Source organism: Carcharodon carcharias, chromosome 11 (assembly GCF_017639515.1).
Source record: "Carcharodon carcharias isolate sCarCar2 chromosome 11, sCarCar2.pri, whole genome shotgun sequence".
Classification (NCBI taxonomy): Eukaryota; Metazoa; Chordata; class Chondrichthyes; order Lamniformes; family Lamnidae; genus Carcharodon; species Carcharodon carcharias.
The window spans coordinates 53793015-53812845 of record NC_054477.1 but is presented as its reverse complement, the minus strand read 5'-3'; the positions used below and the strand labels follow the sequence as shown (position 1 = coordinate 53812845).

The 19831-nt window shown below is 41.9% G+C and overlaps 1 protein-coding gene across 1 annotated transcript in view; it reads left to right on the top strand.

Annotated features, from left to right (window-relative positions):
• tnfrsf19 (tumor necrosis factor receptor superfamily, member 19) overlaps nucleotides 1–15275 on the top strand; it is a 107213-nt gene extending 91938 nt beyond the window's left edge. The window contains exons 6-10 of the mRNA XM_041198547.1: nucleotides 546–710; nucleotides 2340–2465; nucleotides 7501–7603; nucleotides 10849–11269; nucleotides 14130–15275. Coding sequence (XP_041054481.1) covers nucleotides 546–710; nucleotides 2340–2465; nucleotides 7501–7603; nucleotides 10849–11269; nucleotides 14130–14141 — 827 coding nt within the window. The 3' untranslated portion in view covers nucleotides 14142–15275. The remainder of the gene's footprint in view (nucleotides 1–545; nucleotides 711–2339; nucleotides 2466–7500; nucleotides 7604–10848; nucleotides 11270–14129) is intronic.
• The last annotated feature ends 4556 nt before the right edge of the window (nucleotides 15276–19831 follow it).

The window sequence follows — 19831 nt, the reverse complement described above, 5'->3', positions numbered from 1 at the left end:
CTAACAAATCATTGTTTGAAACTTTAGTTACATTTAAAACAAAAAGATAATTTTGTGGCTCCAAAAATTGTTTCTCATGGTTTGGAGACTTCAGGCAAAGAGGCAAAGCAGGGTTCTGTCTTCAAAAGGTGGATTGGCGTATATCTTTGCAGGTAGTGGCAGATCAAGTAGGATGCATAGGTGACTCCATCCTCAAGGTATTGGGTCAGAGTGGGTGGGATTCCACTTTCCTACATTTATGGCAGTGAAGCTGGGGCAGAGGCATTTCCAGGCATGTACGTATAGACCATGAAATCCATTCAACTAAAATAATGAGGTACAAACTGAAAATTGTTTGAAATTTGGAATTGTACAACATTATCCAAACATATGAATGAGAAAAAGATTTAAAGCATTATTGGCCCAGAATATTAGAAGTGTGTCAACGTGGACAAATGCAGAACAGAAATTAGTATAGTTCTGAATTCTGACTGAACTGTGGGGTTCAAGGTGTTGGGATCTTGCCATAATCCCTAACATGCTTTTTCATTTATTCATGTTTTTAGGTAGCACTAGAGTAAACCTGGTGAAGATCCCATCGACTGCCTCCAGCCCACGTGACACTGCATTAGCGGCTGTGATATGCAGTGCTTTGGCTATGGTTTTGCTGGCTCTCCTTATCCTATGCATCATCTACTGCAAGAAGCAATTTATGGAGAAAAAACCCAGTTGTAAGTTTATTTTATAACAATATTTCTGATTTCCCAAAGTGTTTTAATAAATGCATTTCCTAGTGTGGGGTAAAGCTGCAAGAAAGTCACAGGTTTAATTTTTGGTCGGTGGTGAGCTGTCTCTGCTAAGGTGGGGAAAGTGCTAAAATTTGTAAAAACGTTCTTGTGCCAGGACAGGAAAAGTGTGACCTCTTTTGTTAGACTCCAGTGGGATCTGTATATGAATGGATTGAACTGAGTAACTTATTATTAAAATCAAATAGAGCTTGAGCACTTCCTGTTTTGGCTCTCCCAGTGAGAATGGACAGTTGTGTGAGGGGCCAGTGGGTTCTTCATGCAGTTGTAACTGCATTCTGGTAGTACCATCACCTGCAGGAAAGAAAGGGGAAAAGATTGGGAATGGCTCACCAGCGTCTAAATAGCCTTTATATTTTCTCAAGAAATATGAAACCTTTTGTTCTATGCGCAAAGAAAGTATAGTTGGAAATATAGGAGAATCTATAAGCATAAGGGTGATAGCAAGTACTCGCCAAAGACTCAGTGTGATACAGCTGGCCTGCTGTGTTCGAATGGGTTAAGGGGGAAATTTCCTTTCCTTCTCAGTATCTCACATAGCCAAACGGGTTAACAATGCTGCTCTCAATAGGCAGAAAAATGGAACAGCTTTCTGTTGCACAAGCAACATCTGCAATTGGATTTGAAGCTGCCCATAAACTGGCACTAACATCAAGTACAAGGATGCAGGCCACCCCCAGACAGCAGTTTTATTGTATCTGGACAAACATGTTGCGTATTTTAAAGATTAATTGATCTGGGAGGCAGATGACCTGTCTAACACACTGATTGGGTCCAGGCCTGGCTGAGAAGACTCTTAAACTTAGAAAAGAGTGAAGAAGGAATGTTTTCAATTATATTATATTAAAACTGTCTCCACGGCTGAACAAAAATCTCAGTGAAGTGACCAACCCCATCAGATCAACCATGTGCAGCAGTCAGATGCAATATGACATTGATGTGCAAAAAGGATTGCAATGATCCACTAACTCCTTTTATTTAGAATAAGGGTTCAATTTTAAATTACTAAAAGATGCAAGTTGTTTGTGGAATTGGGTGTGTTTATTTAACTATTTTTAACCATCTTCATAGAATTACGCATATGGTTTCCTTTGGAGTAACTTTGGGTTGGATGAGCACAACTGTCTAGCATGTTCTTTGTAATGTCGTTTACAAAAAGTCCTGATTCTTCAGTGATACTAATGTTTATTATAGCATCATAATGTGTGTGTGTGTCATACAGTATCTGTTAGTGTTTGGGTTTTGTGGAAAAATTGGTGACAGCTGGCTTACTGCATTGTTTTTTTTTACATGAAAGGCGAAAACAGCCTTCCTGTTTGTGGATTTGTAGTCAGGATAACTTTTTCTCAAAACACTGCTTCTGTGCTCTGACCTTAAAAAAGCTGAGCATTTGAAAAAAAAATGTAGTGGTCACAGTCAACAAATCAAAGTATAAAATATACATTGGCCCTAAAAGCAGCATATGGGCCACTGAAACAGTTTGTGGGAATTATTAAAATCTGTCATAAACAACTGTCATCTTTTATTGTTCCTCTCTTTTCTCCTCCTTCAAAGGGTCAATGAGACTACAGGATGCTCAGTTAAATGGGGCGGAACTGTCATCCCTTGACAGGCAGAGGATTAATCTGAGTCCACACACAACTTGCACACACTGTCAACAAGGTCCAGCACAGGCTTGTGGTAGGTGTAAAGTAAGAATCCTCAGAGGACTGCTTTATTATAGGAGACTTGTCGACACTCCCATTGTAGTTGGATGATGTGGTTTCTCCTAAGAACATCCCTTAAGTGTTTAAGACAGTAGACGATCACTTTTTATGTGCAACATGAGATGAACGTGTAGGTAGTGGCATTGCAAAAATCAGAATTTTCATTGTGTTTGTGTGCATTGTTAACAGGAACATAAAACATCTCCAGTTGATGAAAGAAATACAGCAGTTGCTTATTTTGTCATGATATATAAAACCTAGCAAATTTAAATAATTCCATTGATTTGATGCCCTCGAGAAGATCCCTGCTGTTCATCCAAAATTAAATGCATGCCATTTTTAGCAATAAACTGATAAACAATTTATCTTATTTGTCACTTGAACCAAGTTGGCTCAATTATATGTCCTTGTCCCTATGATCAAGTTACTGCAGAGACTCTGCCAATGTTTCATCTTGGAATTGAAGGTGGAAACTAACTCTGCCTGCCCACTTAATGGTTGCTGTTCACAGAGTAGGATTTGCAGCAGTTATAATGATTTCTCTGCAGCCTTCACTTCATATTTTATTGTTCTGCCTAGACAAGTATTGACAGCAGTGAGTAATCTTCTGGGTATCTTTGAATAATTCTCTAATAGGAAGTTCCTGACCTCAGCTACGGTGTTGGGAAGATGCCAACCAAGAGACTTGAAACTGCTTTCTCAGGGCAGGCGGGAAAGTTGGGAACTGAATCATCCAGACAGGCTCTTGTGCCTCCAAGGAAATAATTACAAAGCAGCTTTCACAGGGCCCTGGGAGTAGGCCATCTGCCTAGCCCTTTTGATCATAGTACAAAAGAACTGAAGGAGAGAGAGAAAATAACAAAAAGGGATTCAATAGGATCACAATACTTGAATCAGTCTGGATCAGTTGTTTAAAAATGATCAGATCTTAATATTTACTGTATATTAACTATTAATTGAATTAACAAGCTGATATTTTAACCAGGTATGTATTTTTCATCTGAAACTGCCTTGGAACTTCCCACACTGCCAACAGAAATACTGGTGTCGGTATTATTGATACATCTATCAGCACTGTACTATTAATTGTCCTTAAAGCAACTGTGTGTTGTTACTGAGATCAAACAAAGATCTTTTATAATAAATGGAATTGTTGGAATATGAACCATAGGATTTTCCAGGTTTTTGTATTTATTTTATAAAAATATAGCTCACTACAGTGCCAACCCAAATGTGACAACATAGCTTTTGGAAATTCTAGGGTCTAAAATTACAATCCCTTATGCCAGCTGCGTAGGATAAATGGACACAGAGGGACCAGAATAATGGCTCAGATCTTCCCCCCTCCAGATCAACGGAGACAGGACATACAACCCAAGATGTATGTTGGAATCCCACAGAAGTTCTGACGTGCTTATCTCCATGGAAATTGTCTGGGAACGGTTGAACATCCTGCTCCCAGGGATCTTCACAAATGTCTCCAACACTTGAGTTAAGAACTGGGGACTTGGGAGAGATCCGATGTACTTACGTAAACAGTTACCCAGGAAACGTTAGATGGAAAAACCTAGGCTGGGATTTTCCAGCCCTGCCATGGTGGGACCAACCACAGGGGATGGAGTGGGCCAGCCAAAAGTACATTGATTTTCAGCGGGTCCTGAAGATTCCAGTGGCAGGTGGGGCTGGAAAATCCCAGCTCTCATCTTTAATTCCTCGGTAGCTCTAGAACTGATCCCCTATCGTTCACACTGATGTCCCCAACATCCCACTTCACCCCCCCACCCCACCAACTACAGCCCTGACCTCCGACCTCCGACTACACCCTCGACCTCCAACTACCCCTCCGACCCTCCATCCATCTTCCAGACCACTCTTCCTGATCACGAAACTACCCTGGGTCCTCCAACCACACCTCCTGACCCCCCAACTACTCCACTGATCCGCCGACTATCTCCCCGATCACCTGACTACACCCCTGACCCAGTGACCCCTCCCAACCACCTAACTACCCCTCCCAACCTGACCTGGCTACTCCCAACCCTCCTACCAATTCACCGTCTGCCACCTCACCCATGTGCCACTCTACTCACCTATCACCTCACCTGTCTGCCACCCTACCCACCTATCTGTTTATCTCGCCCACCTACCCACCTTACATATTCACTCATTCATCCACTCACTCATTTACCCATTCAGTAACTGAACCTTTAAACTTACCATAAGACAGCTAGTGCCGCCCAAGAGGCACGTCCTGTCTTCCCCCGAATCTCCTGTGATCTGATGGAGTTCTCCAAGGAACACTGCACTCTGCATTTCTAAGAAAGCTGGACTCAAGATTGGCAAAAAATGCAGAGCAGCATCAAGGCAGAAGGAAAGTTCAAGCGGAGCAACAATCCGACAATGATTGCCACTCCTTGGAAGGCCTGGGCCATTGATATCTTGATCCCTGCACTGGTCCTGCAACAGAACCGGGGCCTGAATTTTTCAGGCAGCGGGCAGGCTCAGCGGGAGTGGGTGGGGGCTGTCGCATAGCTGATCACCGCCCACAATCGGCTCTGCACCGCCATTTTACGTGGGCGGGCCAATTAAGGCCCACCCAGCGTAATACGATTGCCGTAGCGCTCAGCGCTACCTGTGTGGGTGGGGGGAGGAGGGAGAGTCAGGACAGCGCTCTGTCACGCGCATGCACACAAAAGAGCGCTTCAATCTCCCTGAGGCAGCTCCGTGTCTCAAGGAGATTGAATTGATGTTAAAATAATAACTAAATAAAGAATTAAAAAAGTTATTTAAACATGCCCCCTCCATGAGATGGGACATGTTTTTATATTTTGGGGAAATATATTTATTTATTTAATAAAAGCTTTAGGAAATCTCATCCCGCTAGTGGATGAAGTTTTCCAAAAAACACAAAGGCCTCTTAGCCTTTTCACCTGCCCGCCAACCTTAAGGTTGGACAGGCAACATTACTACTGATATGAAATTCTTTCTTAATGGCCTTAATAGGCTATTTACATATTGGGGGGCGCGCAGCTGACTCTGGCCCAATGTCTTCACACATCATTTTATGCTTCAGCGTGTTGGGCCCACACCTGCACGCCAACAGAAAAATCCTGCCCCAGGTTTTGGACAAGCAGGTAAACAAAAGTACTTGTGCTTCTCCATGGTGCACTACCCATGTTTAGGGTAATCTCATCATCCTGGGGGTTACCTTTGACCAGAAACTGAACTGTACCAGCCATTTAAATCTTGTTTTAAAACCAGTTCAGAGGCTGGAAATTCTGTGGGGAGTAACTCATTTCATGTCTCCCCAAAGCCTGTCCGCCATCTACAAGGTACAAGTCAGGAGCATGATGGAATACTCTCCACTTGCCTCAATGAGTGCAGCTCTAACAACTGTCAAGAAGCTTTATACCATCCAGGACAAAGCAGCCCGCTTGATTGGCATCCCATCCACAAACATTCACTCCCTCCACCACTGCCATAGTGTGTACCACATACTGGATGCAGTGCAGCAACTCACCAACCATCTGTTGACAGCACTTTCCAAATCCACAACCCCTCTACTAGGTAGAAAGACAAGGGCAGTAGACACATGGGAACACCATCTTCTGCAAACTTCCATCCAAGCCACACACAATCCTGACTTGGAACTGGATCACCACTCCTTTACTACTATTGGGTCAAAATTTGGACGTCCCTGCCTAAAGCACTGTGGGTGTACCTACACCAGATGGATTCCAGTGGATCAAGAAGGCGGCTCACCAACACCATCTCAAGGGCAATTAGGGATGAGCAACAAATGCTGATCTTGGCAGCAACACATATTCCATGAAGGATTTTTTAAAAATCTGGCGACATGACAGACATTTTGATGAGAAAGGACAAGCACGCTTACCTAAGCCAGCCAAGTTCAAATGACAAATAAGATAATTGTTTGATCAGATTAAAATGAAAATTAATATATATTTAATTTTGGACAAACACAGGGATCTTGTCAAGGACACTGAATCAGTGGTATTAGTTAAATTCGCTGGAGGATTTTCTAAATCGTGGAGAAAGCAACAAATGCTGGATTTCTTCTGTCAAGCTAGGAATGTTTTATGCTCCTGCTCATGATGCACACAAGCACAATTACTCTGCTTTGCCCTGTTAATACAATATCATATTGTATTGCTTAAAAATATGCTGGAGCATGGGACAAAACCAGCACAGCAACCAGCAAAAACTCTAAAAGGTGTTGTCATTGCTTTTCTTGCTGAAGAGCAGCCTTTTTTTTAACATTAGTTTGGGAACTTGACTTCTTCCCTCAAAAAAATCCAACTATCTTAAATGGCCCGGACAACTTGATCCACATGTGCATCCCTGTAGGTATTTTTCTGGCTCATCTCAAGGTGCAGGACAAGGGGGAAATGGACAAGCAGCAGCAGATGAAGAAGCAACAGATGAGCCAAAGGAAGAGACACAAGAGGGGGTTTCCAAGCAGTTCCCAAAATGAGGTTGGTCAGTGAAGACATGACTTCATTCATGCACCAATAGCAAGTAATTATTATGAGGGGGCATGTAATTGGCCAGCTCCAGAGTTGAGCTGGCCAGTAAACTACAGCCTGGTGGGGGGTGGCAATCTGGGGCAGAATTTTTGGGGGGGCTAAGGGCAGGCATTCTTGCTGCTCCAGGAACCCCTCCCACAATGGTTTTCAGTGGCTAACCATTTGATTTTCAGAACATTGACAATCACCCCATGGTCTGCTCACAACAAAACAAAGATTAATCCAAATGCACTTCACTTAAAAGTGCATTACCCCCTGCAAAAAATGGGTGGTGTCAGGGAGTATTTACTTAACACCCTTTACAGTCAAAACATTTAGTAAAGATTAGAGAGTGATATTGTAAAATATAATTTATAACTTCTCTAATTAAGGATGCTTATAGATAAACATCTACATCCAACTAAAAGCGGCCTATTCACTATGTGTTTAATAACTGTAGTGATGGTATTTTCTTTCTCTTAGGGCCTGTTCACCTGGTTCCATCTTGTTGTTTTGATGATACCTGCAGTCTGGAGTACAGTAGTGAGAGCTCCTACCCTCCTTCTGGATCAGTGAATATTAAAAGGTAACAGCAAAAAGTACCAGAAGAGATGCATCCAAGGATGCTGAGGGAAATGCAAATGGAAATTGTGGAGGCACTGGCCATAATTTTCCAGTCCTCCGTAGATGCAGGAGTGATGCTAGAGGACTGGAGAATTGCAAACATTTCACCTTTGTTCAAAAAAGGGTGTAAAGATAAGCCCATCAACTATAGTCAGTTTAACTTCAGTGGTGGGGAAACTTCTAGAAACAATAATTCGGGATAAAATTAATAGTCACTTGGACAAATGCGGGCTAATTAAAGAAAGCCCCCATAGATTTGTTAAGGAGAAATTGTGTTTAACTAACTTCCTGGAGTTTTTTGAAGAGGTAGCAGAGAAGGTTGATGAGGGTAATGCTGTTGATGTGGTGTACCTATACTTTCAAAAATCAGCACTCTCAATCATCAGCAAAGTGATGGAAGGAACCGTCGACAGTCTATCAAGCAGAATTTACTCAGCAACAACCTGTTCACTGATGCTCAGTTTGGGTTTCTCCAGGGCCGCTCAGCTCCTGACCTCATTACAGCATTGGTCCTCAACTCAGGTGAACTCAAGAGATGAGGTGAGAGTGACTGTCCTTGACATCAAGGCAGCATTTCATCAAGTGTGGCATCAAGGAGCCTTCGCAAAACTGGAGTCAGTGGGAATCGGAGAAAACTCTCCACTGGTAAGGGTCATACCAAGCACAAAGGAAGATGGTTGTGGTTGTTGGAGGTCAATCATCTCAGCTCCAGGACTTCACTGCAGGAGTTCCTCAGGGCAGTGTCCTAGGCCCAACCATCTTCAGCTGCTTCATCAATGACCTTCCCTCCATCATAAGGTCAGAAATGGGTATGTTTGCTGACGGTTACACATTGTTCAGCACCATTCAAGATTGATAGTGAAGCAGTCCGTGCCCATATGCAGCAAGACCTGGACAACATTCTGGCTTGGGCTGATAATTGACAAGTAACATTTGCCCACACAAGTGCCAGGCAATGACCATCTCCAACAGGAGAGAATCCAACCATCTCCCCTTGACGTTCAATTGCATTACCATTGCCGAATCCCCCACCATCAATATCCTGGGCTGTTACCATTGACCAGAAACTGAACTGGACCAGTCATATAAATACTGCGGCTACAAGAGCGGGCCAGAGGCTGCAAATTCTGCAGAGAGTAACTCACCTCTGATTCTCTAAAGCCTGTCCACCACCAACAAGACACAAGTCAGGAATGTAATGGAACACCCTCCACTTGCCTGGATGAGTACAGCTCTAACAACACTGAAGAAGCTTGACACCATCCAGGACAAGGCAGCCTTTTTGTTGGCACCTTCAACATCCACTTCCTTCACCAACATTGCACAGTGGCAACCGTATGTTCCATCTGCAAGACGTACTGCAGCAACTCACCAAGGCTCCTTCAACAGCACCTTCCAAATCTGCAATCTCTACCACCTAGAAGGACAAGGACAGCAGATGCATGGGAACACTGCAAATTCCCCTCAAAGCAACACACCATCCTGATTTGGAACTATATTACAAGTCCTTCACTGTCGCTGGCCAAAATCCTGGAACTCCCTCCCTAACAGCACTGTGGGTGTACCTACACCACATGCACTGCAGAATTTCAAGGAGGCAGCTCACCACCACCTTCTCAAGGGCAGCTAGGGGTGAGCAAGAATCTCCCCACTATCAACACCTTGGGGAGTTATCATTGACCAGAAACTGAAACTGGACTAGCTATATAAATACTGTGGCTACAAGAGCAGGTCGGAGACTGGGAATTCTGTGGCAAGTAACTCACCTCCTGACATCCCAAAGCCTTGGACAAGGCACAAGTCAGGAGTGTGATGGAATACTCTCCACTTGCCTGGATAAGTGCAGTTTCCAGCCACATTGAAGAAGCTTCACACGATCCGGGCCAAAACAGCCCGTTTAATAGGCGCCCCATCCATCACCTTAAATGTTCACCCCCTCCATCACTGACACACGGTGGCAGCAGTGTGTACCATCTATCTGATGCACTGCAGCAACTCACCAAGGCTCCTTCGACAGCACCTTCCAAATCTGTGACCTTTACTATCTAGAAGGAAAAGGGCAGCAGATGCATGGGAACTCCACCACTTGCAAGTTCCCCTCTAAGTCACACACCATCCTGACTTGGAACTAACCCAGCGACACCCACGTCCCGTGAACCAATAAATAAATAAAAGCTTCATGCGCACCTCCAAACCCACCACTGCTCCAGGGTGAAAATTTAGACCAATATTACACATTTAACGTTGAAAACGCTTATCACATAGTCACAGGAGTGCCTATAGGAGTAGCAGGTATTTATGAGATCTTAATGAAACACTAATCCTCATGTACTGAAGTTAATATGTTGTAGGTATTGTCGTCATTGAGATGAGAATGTTAATGCTGCAGAACAGGGTACTTTAAGGTTTGCTAAAGACTGCTTGATCCCATCTTTTAAAAAGCATGCCATAGAAACTCCTTACGTGATATTCAATTTAACACATCAGCCATTTTAATAATCCTCAATCTATACTGTTCCAACTTAATCTTCAGTGCTCATGCAAAATGGGGGGTAATGAATCAGCAGCTCTTTCGTACCCTGTCCAATTTTCCTATTTATTAACCTAAAAGCATCAGCTGGGGTGTATTGTGGGCTGCTGGTTCCCTATCTCCCAGTTTGCACTACAACTGAAGGCCAAATTCGCCTACTTACAGTATCATCCTTGAAACTGGGCTGCTTTTGAACTTCTGTCCCATAGGTGAAAGGACAGTACACTAACCCACCATAGCATCCTGTAATCTGATAATCCATTCAGTAAACAGGTAGGATTTTCATAGGAAGTTTTAGACACTGTAACTTCAATTCTATAGTGCCTGAGAGGTAAACATCCTCTAACAAGATACCCTGAATTCAGTATTAATATCTTGTGACATTTGATGCAACACTAAAATCATTGACAGCATGGTGTTTTTTTAATAAATGATGTATGGTTCATGAAATTGCCAATTTGTAGCCAGTTACACAATTATCAAGGATACCTACTGTGTAATACCTTCTTCTCACAATTATTTGTGACATTATAGCATAAATATTGGAGTACTTTCATATGGCACCACTAAGTCATTGATTGCAACCGCATTGTATAACGCATGTTTAACAACAGAGTATACCAGTTATCATTTATCAACCTGTATGTTAACTCAACTATGCTTTCTGTCACACACAGGAACATGGAATGTGGTGGAGAAATGCTGCCTTCTCTCCTTGATGTCTTTACACCCTCTTTTGGTGGGGATGCCTCAGAAGCCTGGCCTCTAATGGGAGACTCCGCCTGCAGTGATGCTGGCTCTTTTTGTGAATCTCTTAACCCATCAAACTCTGAGGATTCTCCAGAGGACATTACTGCTCATAGCCCACAGTCAGAAACCCCAATAATCCCATCTTCAGATACATACCCAAGACAGGAGGATCAATGTGAGTGTCCTTGTCGGCAATCCCTTTCAGTGGAGCTAATTGGAACTGCAGTAGTGCTCGAAAAGCAAGAAGGTGCATTAGACCTAGGAGATCTCCCATCATTAAACAATGGAGACCAAGAGCAGCACCAAATGGAGAGCAATGCTAAGCAAATTTCAAATGAAGAAGTTGGGGTAAGGCATAATAATCATACACTCCTTTATCTGTACTATTTCACTGAAATCTTAAACCTCATCCTGTTTACATAATACTGATAAACATCAAGGGCTGGATTTTCATCGAGGATGCAGGAAGGTTGAGCTCAACCCAATAGACCCACCTCCTTTAAAAAAAGCCCCCACTCACCGTATTTTCGTGTTGGGGAGGCGGGGGCAGGATGCTGTTAGGCCCACCTCCTCCAGAGGCAGTTCAGAGGTGGTCACAGGGGCATGGGAGTGCAGAGGCTGGTTGATTAGAAGGCCTGCCTATCAGTCAGACACAGCCATTCATTGTATCAATAATAGAAGCTTTACCTCACTTCACAACTCCTTATTTTGTCCAAATAAACACACACATTGAAAAAACACATCAAAGAAACAATAAATTATAACTTCATAAAGATGTCAATCAGCCAAACTAACAGTCCCCTTTAAGCTGTATAAACAGACCCCAGTTGAGCTGATTCCATCAGTGAGTCTTGGGGCTCAGCCAAGTATTCATAATCACACCATGTGGGAACTATATCAACAAAAACGAATGGCCAAACAGGGGAGTGATGTAAAGAGGAAATTCAACCAACTTTTCCCTTTTGTTGAATACTTTGAGTATTAAAGTAAATGCACTTTAACACTCAAAACACTGTTGTGTGACAATATGCCTTCAATAATTTGAGCAGACTCTTGCTGATGTGAAATGGTAGTGATTTATGCTCATATAGGCCAATTCATATTTGATAAAACATAGAATTTTGCAATGATTGTTTAATCCAAGGATTCATGAAATACTTGAATTATAAAGAGAGAGAGGTTCTATATGAATGGTTAACAGCCTGCCAATATTGTTAGGTATGACACTTCTGGTAAATGGGAGTAACACAGATTTAAAAGCAACTTAACATATGGAGAGGTGTTTTTATTTGTCATCATGTTATTAACTATGTGAGCAATTGTCTGATCTAGTGACACTTGACAGATCTGAGTTAGGTAGCTGTTTTTTACATGGAGGAACCCCACATTATTTGATTTAGAGAAAGAAATGGCTCAATAATTTAAGCTTATCTTCAGGTCTTTTGGGCTACCATAGCTGCAACTAAAGAACTTAGAGGTGCCATTCCTGGAACTTCCAAGAGGCATTTGATAAAGGGCCGCACAACAGACTTGGGAGCAAAGTTAGAGCTTATGGAATAAAAGGGATAATAGCAACATGGATACAAAATTGGCAGATTGACAGGAAACAGAGAGGAGTGGTTTTTTTTGGACTGGAGGAATGTTTATAGTGGAGTTCTTCTGGGGTCAGTGTTAGGACCCTTGTTCTTCTTGATATATATTAATGACCTAGACTTTGGTATATGGGACACAATTTCAAAATTTGCATATGATACAGCATTTTGGAAGCATTGTGAACTGTGAGGAGGATAGTGTAGAACTTCAAAAGAACATAGAGAGGTTGGTGGAATGGGTGGTCAAGTGGCAGGTGAATTTTAACGAAGAGAAGAGTGAAGTAATTCATTTTGGTAGGAAGAATATGGAGAGACAATATAAAATAAGGGTCACAATTCTAAAGAGGTTGCAGGAGCAGTGGGACCTGGGTGTATACGTGCATAAATCATTGAAGGTGGCTGGACAAGTTGAGAGAGCAGTTAATAAAGCATACTGTCCCCTAGTTTTATTAATAGGGGCATAGAGTACAAAAACAAGAATGTTATATTAAACTTGCATAAAACACTGGTTCAGCCTCAGCTGGAGTATTGTGTCCAGTTCTGGAAGTCACACTTTAGGAAGGTTGTGAAGGCATTAGAGAGAGTGCAGGAAAGATTCACAAGAATGGTTCGATTCACAAGAATGGTTCGAGGAATGAGGAACTTCAGTTACAAAGATAGATTGGAGAAGCTGGGGCTGTTCTCCATCAGAGAAAATAAGTTTAAGAGGATATTTGACAGGGGTATTTAAAATTATTAAAGGGTGTGGACAAAATAAATCAGGAGAAACTGCTCGCATTGGAAGAAAAATCGAGAACCAGAGGTACCAATGCCAGTGCCAGTGCCCGCATATTTAAATCTGACATTATTGGACAAGATACCTCCTCAACATACCAGCAATTAAAAAGGAGCTAATTAGTTTAAGGTAATTAATTGGCAAAAGAAGCAATGGCGACATGTGGAAAAGCTTTAACACACAGTGAGTGGTTAGGATCTGGAATACACTGCCTGAGAATGTGGCAGAGACAGATTCAATTAAGGCATTCAAGAAGGAATTGGATTATTATCTGAAAAGGAATGTGCAGGGTTATGGGGATAAGGTTGTGGGATGGGGGCTGGTAGCATTAGATGAACTGCTCCTTCAGAGAGCCAGCACAGACATGATGGGCCAAATGGCCTCTTTCTGTGCTGTAACCATTCTATGATTCTATGAATTGAGTAGTGCATCTCCCATTACCAACAGTTCAAATTTAAAACAACTAATTAGATATATTCATTCCAAAGTTCTTTCACAATCCTGAAGTTAGGCCACCACACCCTACCTGGAAGGTTGATGTTTGTAACCACAGAGATGTCAAACACTTATAGCGGTTTACCATCACTATAGTGGTAGCATTGTTGTGGATGCTTTAAAAGTGATAAATGTGTTCCTTTTTAATTGCTGGTATGCTAAGGAGGTAATAATGTCCAATAATGTCAGATTTAAACATGCTGGTACTGGTGTTGGAATAAATAAAGACCTTTTTACTGGTTTGATTGTTGTGCTCAAAGAGTTAGTTATTAATTTTCTCCAACATGTCAGCAAAATCCTATTTTTGGTTTGATCCTTAGTATTGACTTTAATTTTCTGTTTCCAGAATTGTGTCTAGAACATATCTTGACGGTGCCAGAGGAATGTCTCTGTTTTTATCCTTCTCTGTTGACTCTCTCAAGCTAAAGATACATCCTGCTGAGGCCTGACATCTCAGGATCTTACAGTTTTCCTAGCTGAACTATGGCAAGTTGTGTGCTACATCAATCGGTCTGTGTTCATCGCAGGCAGGAAACACATTCAAGTGAATATATGCTTCATTTTAAGCAGCAGTCTATTTCTACCACTTGTGATTTACTATTTGCTTTTTTTGTATGAAACATTTGGCACCTTGTTTAAAGTTATTGGGAGGAATGTTTACGGCTGCAAAGGCAGCAATGAAGAACTCTGTCAAAACGTCATTGTGATCAAACTGCTAAAGGATTTCCAAAGATAAATGATGAGAGAGATCCATGGTTCAGTCAGCAACCTGTGTGATAAAGCTCTCACTGTTGTTAGCTCTTATAAGTGAAATTGAAGCATTAATAACTATAGCCATAGACACAGCCTGCAGAAGATTGTGAGAAATGGTATTCCACAAAAATGATTTTAATTCATTAGGTATCCAACTATAAATCTTTGTTATTAAAGCTTTAGGAAACACAGTTGTACACTCTAATGTGTTTTTTTTAGAAAATTGCCACTGTACATTGCAGAGAATGATTTTTTTTAAGTATTAATAATTATAAATGAAGAAGGTAGCCATTTATATTGTGTTCCGCCTCTGCCATTGTACTACCACAGTATGTCAACAAAAAACTGTTACGATGAATGATGCATTTATCATTCTCCTTGCTGAGGGAAGCTAGATTGATCTGGCTGATAGTGTACTAAACATTGGAACAATGTGGAGGTAGAACTGAATGACTTCAGTTTATACATGTTAGTGCATGCTATGAGTGGCCAGAAGATATGTTTGCTCATCATACAATGTTCAACTTCTCTTCAAAGGGTTGGATAACTTTCAGTTAAATCACTTCATTTGAGGGATTGTGACATTGTTTATTAATAATAAAGGTTGAACTTTGGTGCTCATATACAATTTATTTTTAAAAATTGGTTAACAGTACAGCTGAGTAGAGTAGATTTCAAGATCTCCTTCTTTAACTAATGGCTATACACTCAATAAACTATAGGAAATCACATAATACAATTCTGTCTTTCTTGTGCATCTTTAAAGTACCAATATTCCCTAAATTCTGTCGAAGGGTCATGAGGACTCGAAACGTCAACTCTTTTCTTCTCCGCCGATGCTGCCAGACCTGCTGAGTTTTTCCAGGTAATTCTGTTTTTGTTTAATATTCCCTAAATAATGGGTTTGTACTGCACTTTTATCCCAGTATAAGCAGTTTGGATTTATATTTATTCCAAATGATCACTCACTGTCTTGATGCCCAAATTTAGTGGAACATTCTATCAGCAGTGGTGCCAAATGGAGTATGTTGAAAAATGTGGGCTTGGATATCTGGGAGCATGTAGAGTCTCAATGCAATCAGATGGTTTGAACATGCAACCTTAAAATTAGAATTCCATTAGAGATAAACAGTGATGAAAGAAAGAACAAACATTTTTATATTACCTTTCACAGTCTGAGGAGATCACAAAGTGCTACATCGCTGATGAATATTTTAAAACCAGTTGCTGTTGTTGAGTAGCCAAATGCAACAGCTAGTTTGCATACTCCCAGATTTCCACCAACAGGAAGGAATTAAATGGCTAATTTATCTGTTTCAACCAAGGTATAACTACTAAGTCAGAGAATTCTCTTGCTCTTTTATGGGGACCTTTAGATCAAATTGAGAGGCAGATGGAGCCTTAAGACAATACTTCAAACACTGCGGCAGTCCCTTGGAATTGTACTGAAAAGTCAGCTTACATCATGTGCTCAAGCCCTGGAATGGGGTTTAAATCCATAAGTTTTTGAATCATGAGGCAAGAGGGCTATCACTGAACCAAATGACTCTTAGGCCTGAATTTTAAGTTGATCATGTGGGCACGCGTCTGACCCGGCATTGTGTAAAATCGCACGAGGAGATATCAGGTGCATGTCTAAACGTCACCACGCTCACACATTGCATTACGGTCGGTGGGCGCGTGTGGGAATCAGAAGCGTGTCTGGCAGCAATTTAGCAGGCAGTTAAGCCCATTAAGGAGTCACTTTCAGCGATTTTACATGGCCTGTCCACTTCTATGGTTGTCAAACAGGCCAATCGGCCAGGCGGCCTTCACATTTTCACTATAAACTACATCCACAGCAGGATAAAATAAAATAAAAGAAGGCGTTTGAGGAATGATGTGCTATGTGGTCTGCCGTCAGGTGCTTGAATTTGCAGTATTGACACAATTTGCAGCAGTTTACCAAGCTCATTTTATTTTAACATTACTGCAGCTCCACAGCAGCTGTCAGACCTCAGGGAGCGCCAGCCCATACCCACCCTTCTCTCGGCGCTCACCCTCTTCCCGCAGCCCCCACCCACCCCCCGGGCAGTGCTGAGCCTTTATCTGTGCGCGTTGCATGCTAGTTGCATTAATTACCAGTTAATTGGCCAGCCAGTGTGAAACTGCATTTGGGGGCCCATGCAGCCAGAAGCGCATATCGTGTCCATTTCCAGGATTGCTGATGGGGGGTAAAGGTGTTTTCCAAATTAAATATTATGATTTATTTCCAGTTTATCCTTAATCTTCCCACCCCTGGCACCAAATGTAGAATTCATTTTCAGTCCCTCAGCATGGTCTGATATTATTACATTCTGTCACACTCCTTTTCAAAAGAGCAATGATACTTAATGGTCTTACCACCTCTGTGCTCAAGTGTGTATATGTGGATGTCAAAAGAAGAGAGGAGCAGACATGACTCCCATGGTCAAATAGGCTATGGCCACTCACTATCCAGGTTTAGTCATGATGAATGGCCACACACATAAAACCAAAGGTCAGTGGCTTCAGTAGATGAGGAGACAAATTTAAAGTTGGGGCAATGGCAGAGACTTTCGAATAGATACCCTAAGTGCCGTTTTGTCAGGTGGGAATACCTTGCAGATGGGAGTGAAGGACAACTTATATCTTAACTCCTCATGAAGTCCATAGATTGCTGCAGTGCTGTAGCTGAATGTTCCCAGCTGCTCGCTATGGCCTGCAACTCAGCAGATTTTGTAAATATGTACACACTGCTGCTTCAAAGCTTTCCTTTAGATAATTATTGGCAAAGGATCAGTGAACTGCTTTTTCTTCTACAGCTAGGAAATTTGTCAGTGTCAGAAAAATATACAGCTCATCTGAATCACATTTTGCCAGTATGAATGAGAGGGTGAAGGGAGGAGAAAGCATCATCCACCAGTTCTAAAGCTTACGAAATAATACAACAAAATTTAGCTGCAAAGTACAAAATGGTGGAACTCAGCCAAATGTAATTTGGATTCCACTGTGCTGTAATGTGGAATGAACCATCTCACCAGAAAATGTTTTATGTTTAACTGAACACTCCTGCATGCCAGGTAGTCACTCAATAATTTGTGTAAATGGTTGCATGGTTCCAATATGCATTGTCAAATTATTGAAGAAAAACTCCAAAGAAACAATCCAAAAAGAATACTGGTACTATCTATAGTCCTATGAGATCCAGCATGTGAGATCTGAAAGTCTGCCAATGCTCAGCATTTAAAACTATTTTGCATTCCCTGTAAAATGCTCAAGAGTGATTAGTCTGTATTTCAGTGACTACGGGTTGGATTTTCATCCTCAAGGCAGGTAGCAGTAGTCAGAAAACTTCCTGGCTTGGCCTGCCCACTTCAGGAGAAAATGCCCATAAGGATGGGGTTTTCATTGTGGGGGATGTAGGTGTAGCTGTAGTCAGGCAGCCAACCCGGGAAAAATTTCAAAGGTAGGTCCAAAGGTGGGCTGTTTAAAAGTTTCGCTTCGTTGTTGTGGGACAGTTACAATAAAACAGAAAGGCCCTCCAGCCCTTACTCCTCTCACCCCCACACACACTCCATGCCACCTTGCCTCCTATGGCCCCTGCATGCCAACCAGCCAAGATGTCCTCCACTAGCCCCCGCTATCCCCAAATTACTCCATCCCAAGACATGCCCCCAAATAACACCTATGGCACTTCCATGCCCATTCACCAACTAAACACTGTATAGAACTAATGAACCCTATGGTGACAGAAGGTTGTGTTTAAAAAAAAGCTTTAAAGAAACAGCCATTCATTGATAACTTTCCACCTTCTTAAAAAAAACTCTTTACCACAGCCCAACAAAAGTGTCAATCATCCAGACCCCCTTTAAAGTATCAATAGCAGAAACAGCAAGCACCTGAAGCCTCTTTATTTTCTGTAAATAAACATTGTGAAATTGATAACAGAAATCAGAGAGCCAGAGCTGCCAATTAATGCTTTCCCTGGGGCTTAGGTGTTTCAACAGGCTAATTGATTTCTGAGCCCTCAGCCAAGAAAACATAATGAGGCTTGACATGAGGAGGACCTTTTGAACTTAACTTTCAAAAGGTTCCCTCATGCAGTTTATGGTTCATGACACCTCTGATGTGCCATGAACCACAGCACTTTGAAAAGCTGGCCTAAGTCTATGAAAATTGCACGGAACTAGAGCATGCCTATTCCCGCAATGGAGCTGGATAGGTCAGAAGTGCGTGATACGGGTTCATGAGCTGAGCCAGCTCACACCCTTAAAAGGCACTCCCAAAAATCAGAAACCCTAGGAATGGGGTTGGGAATACCGGAATTGGGACCGTCCTCCATTTTTAAAGGGCTCACAAGTCATCCGGGCTTGGTGAAAATCCAGTCCTGCAGCACTGAATTAAAGCAAACAAAATCCTATTAACTACTTCACTGTTGAAAGAACACTCATATATATCACCTGCATGGGTATGCTATATAACCTGATTTAAACGTTATTGAAGAATATCCCCAAAGCCTTTCTAATCAATTAAAATATATCTTCAACTCAAAAATAACATTCAGTACAAAAGAAGGGGTAAGTAGCAGTCAATCAGATTTCTTTTTTGTGTTATTCATTCCCACCCCTATATTCACTCCTGTCGGCATAGTAAGGTATTCTGCCTACATGAGCCAGAACTCGTGAGATTATGATGGGAATCACCAGAGTCCATTCCTGTCATCATCATTTCCCATGCGTGCTTTTCAACAGTGGGAACTCCAGTAGATTTTCACTCCCTGGCACAGGGAGTTCCACTGCCACACCGGGGATAATAACTGCCAATCCACTATGAACCAGGGATCAAACTGGTGCATTCCTAGTGCTGCATTGAGTAATAGCACACAGCTATTAGTTAACAACTGAATCATTGGGAAGCAATCAAATATTTGGGTCATTTTCTGACTCACAGGCCAACCAAGCACAAAGGGGTCAGTATATGAACAGCCCCCATGCGGAGGCAATGTAGTCTAAACCAGGAGACAACAACCAAACTCACCCCCCAAACAAGGATGGTGTGCTCCAGAATTAGAAATATTCAATACTAATTAAGTCATCTTATTGTCATAGTCACCAACTCCACAGGTTAAACCCTGCATTGGCTAAGGATGAATGGTGAGAAGCTAAGAACTATGGATGTCTGTGTATTGAAATCGCTTATAGCTACTGGATAGATACAAAAAATTAATTAAAAAGGTGATTGGAATATTGGCCTTTATCTCAAGCAGGCTGGAAAACAAAGGGTGGAAATTACTTT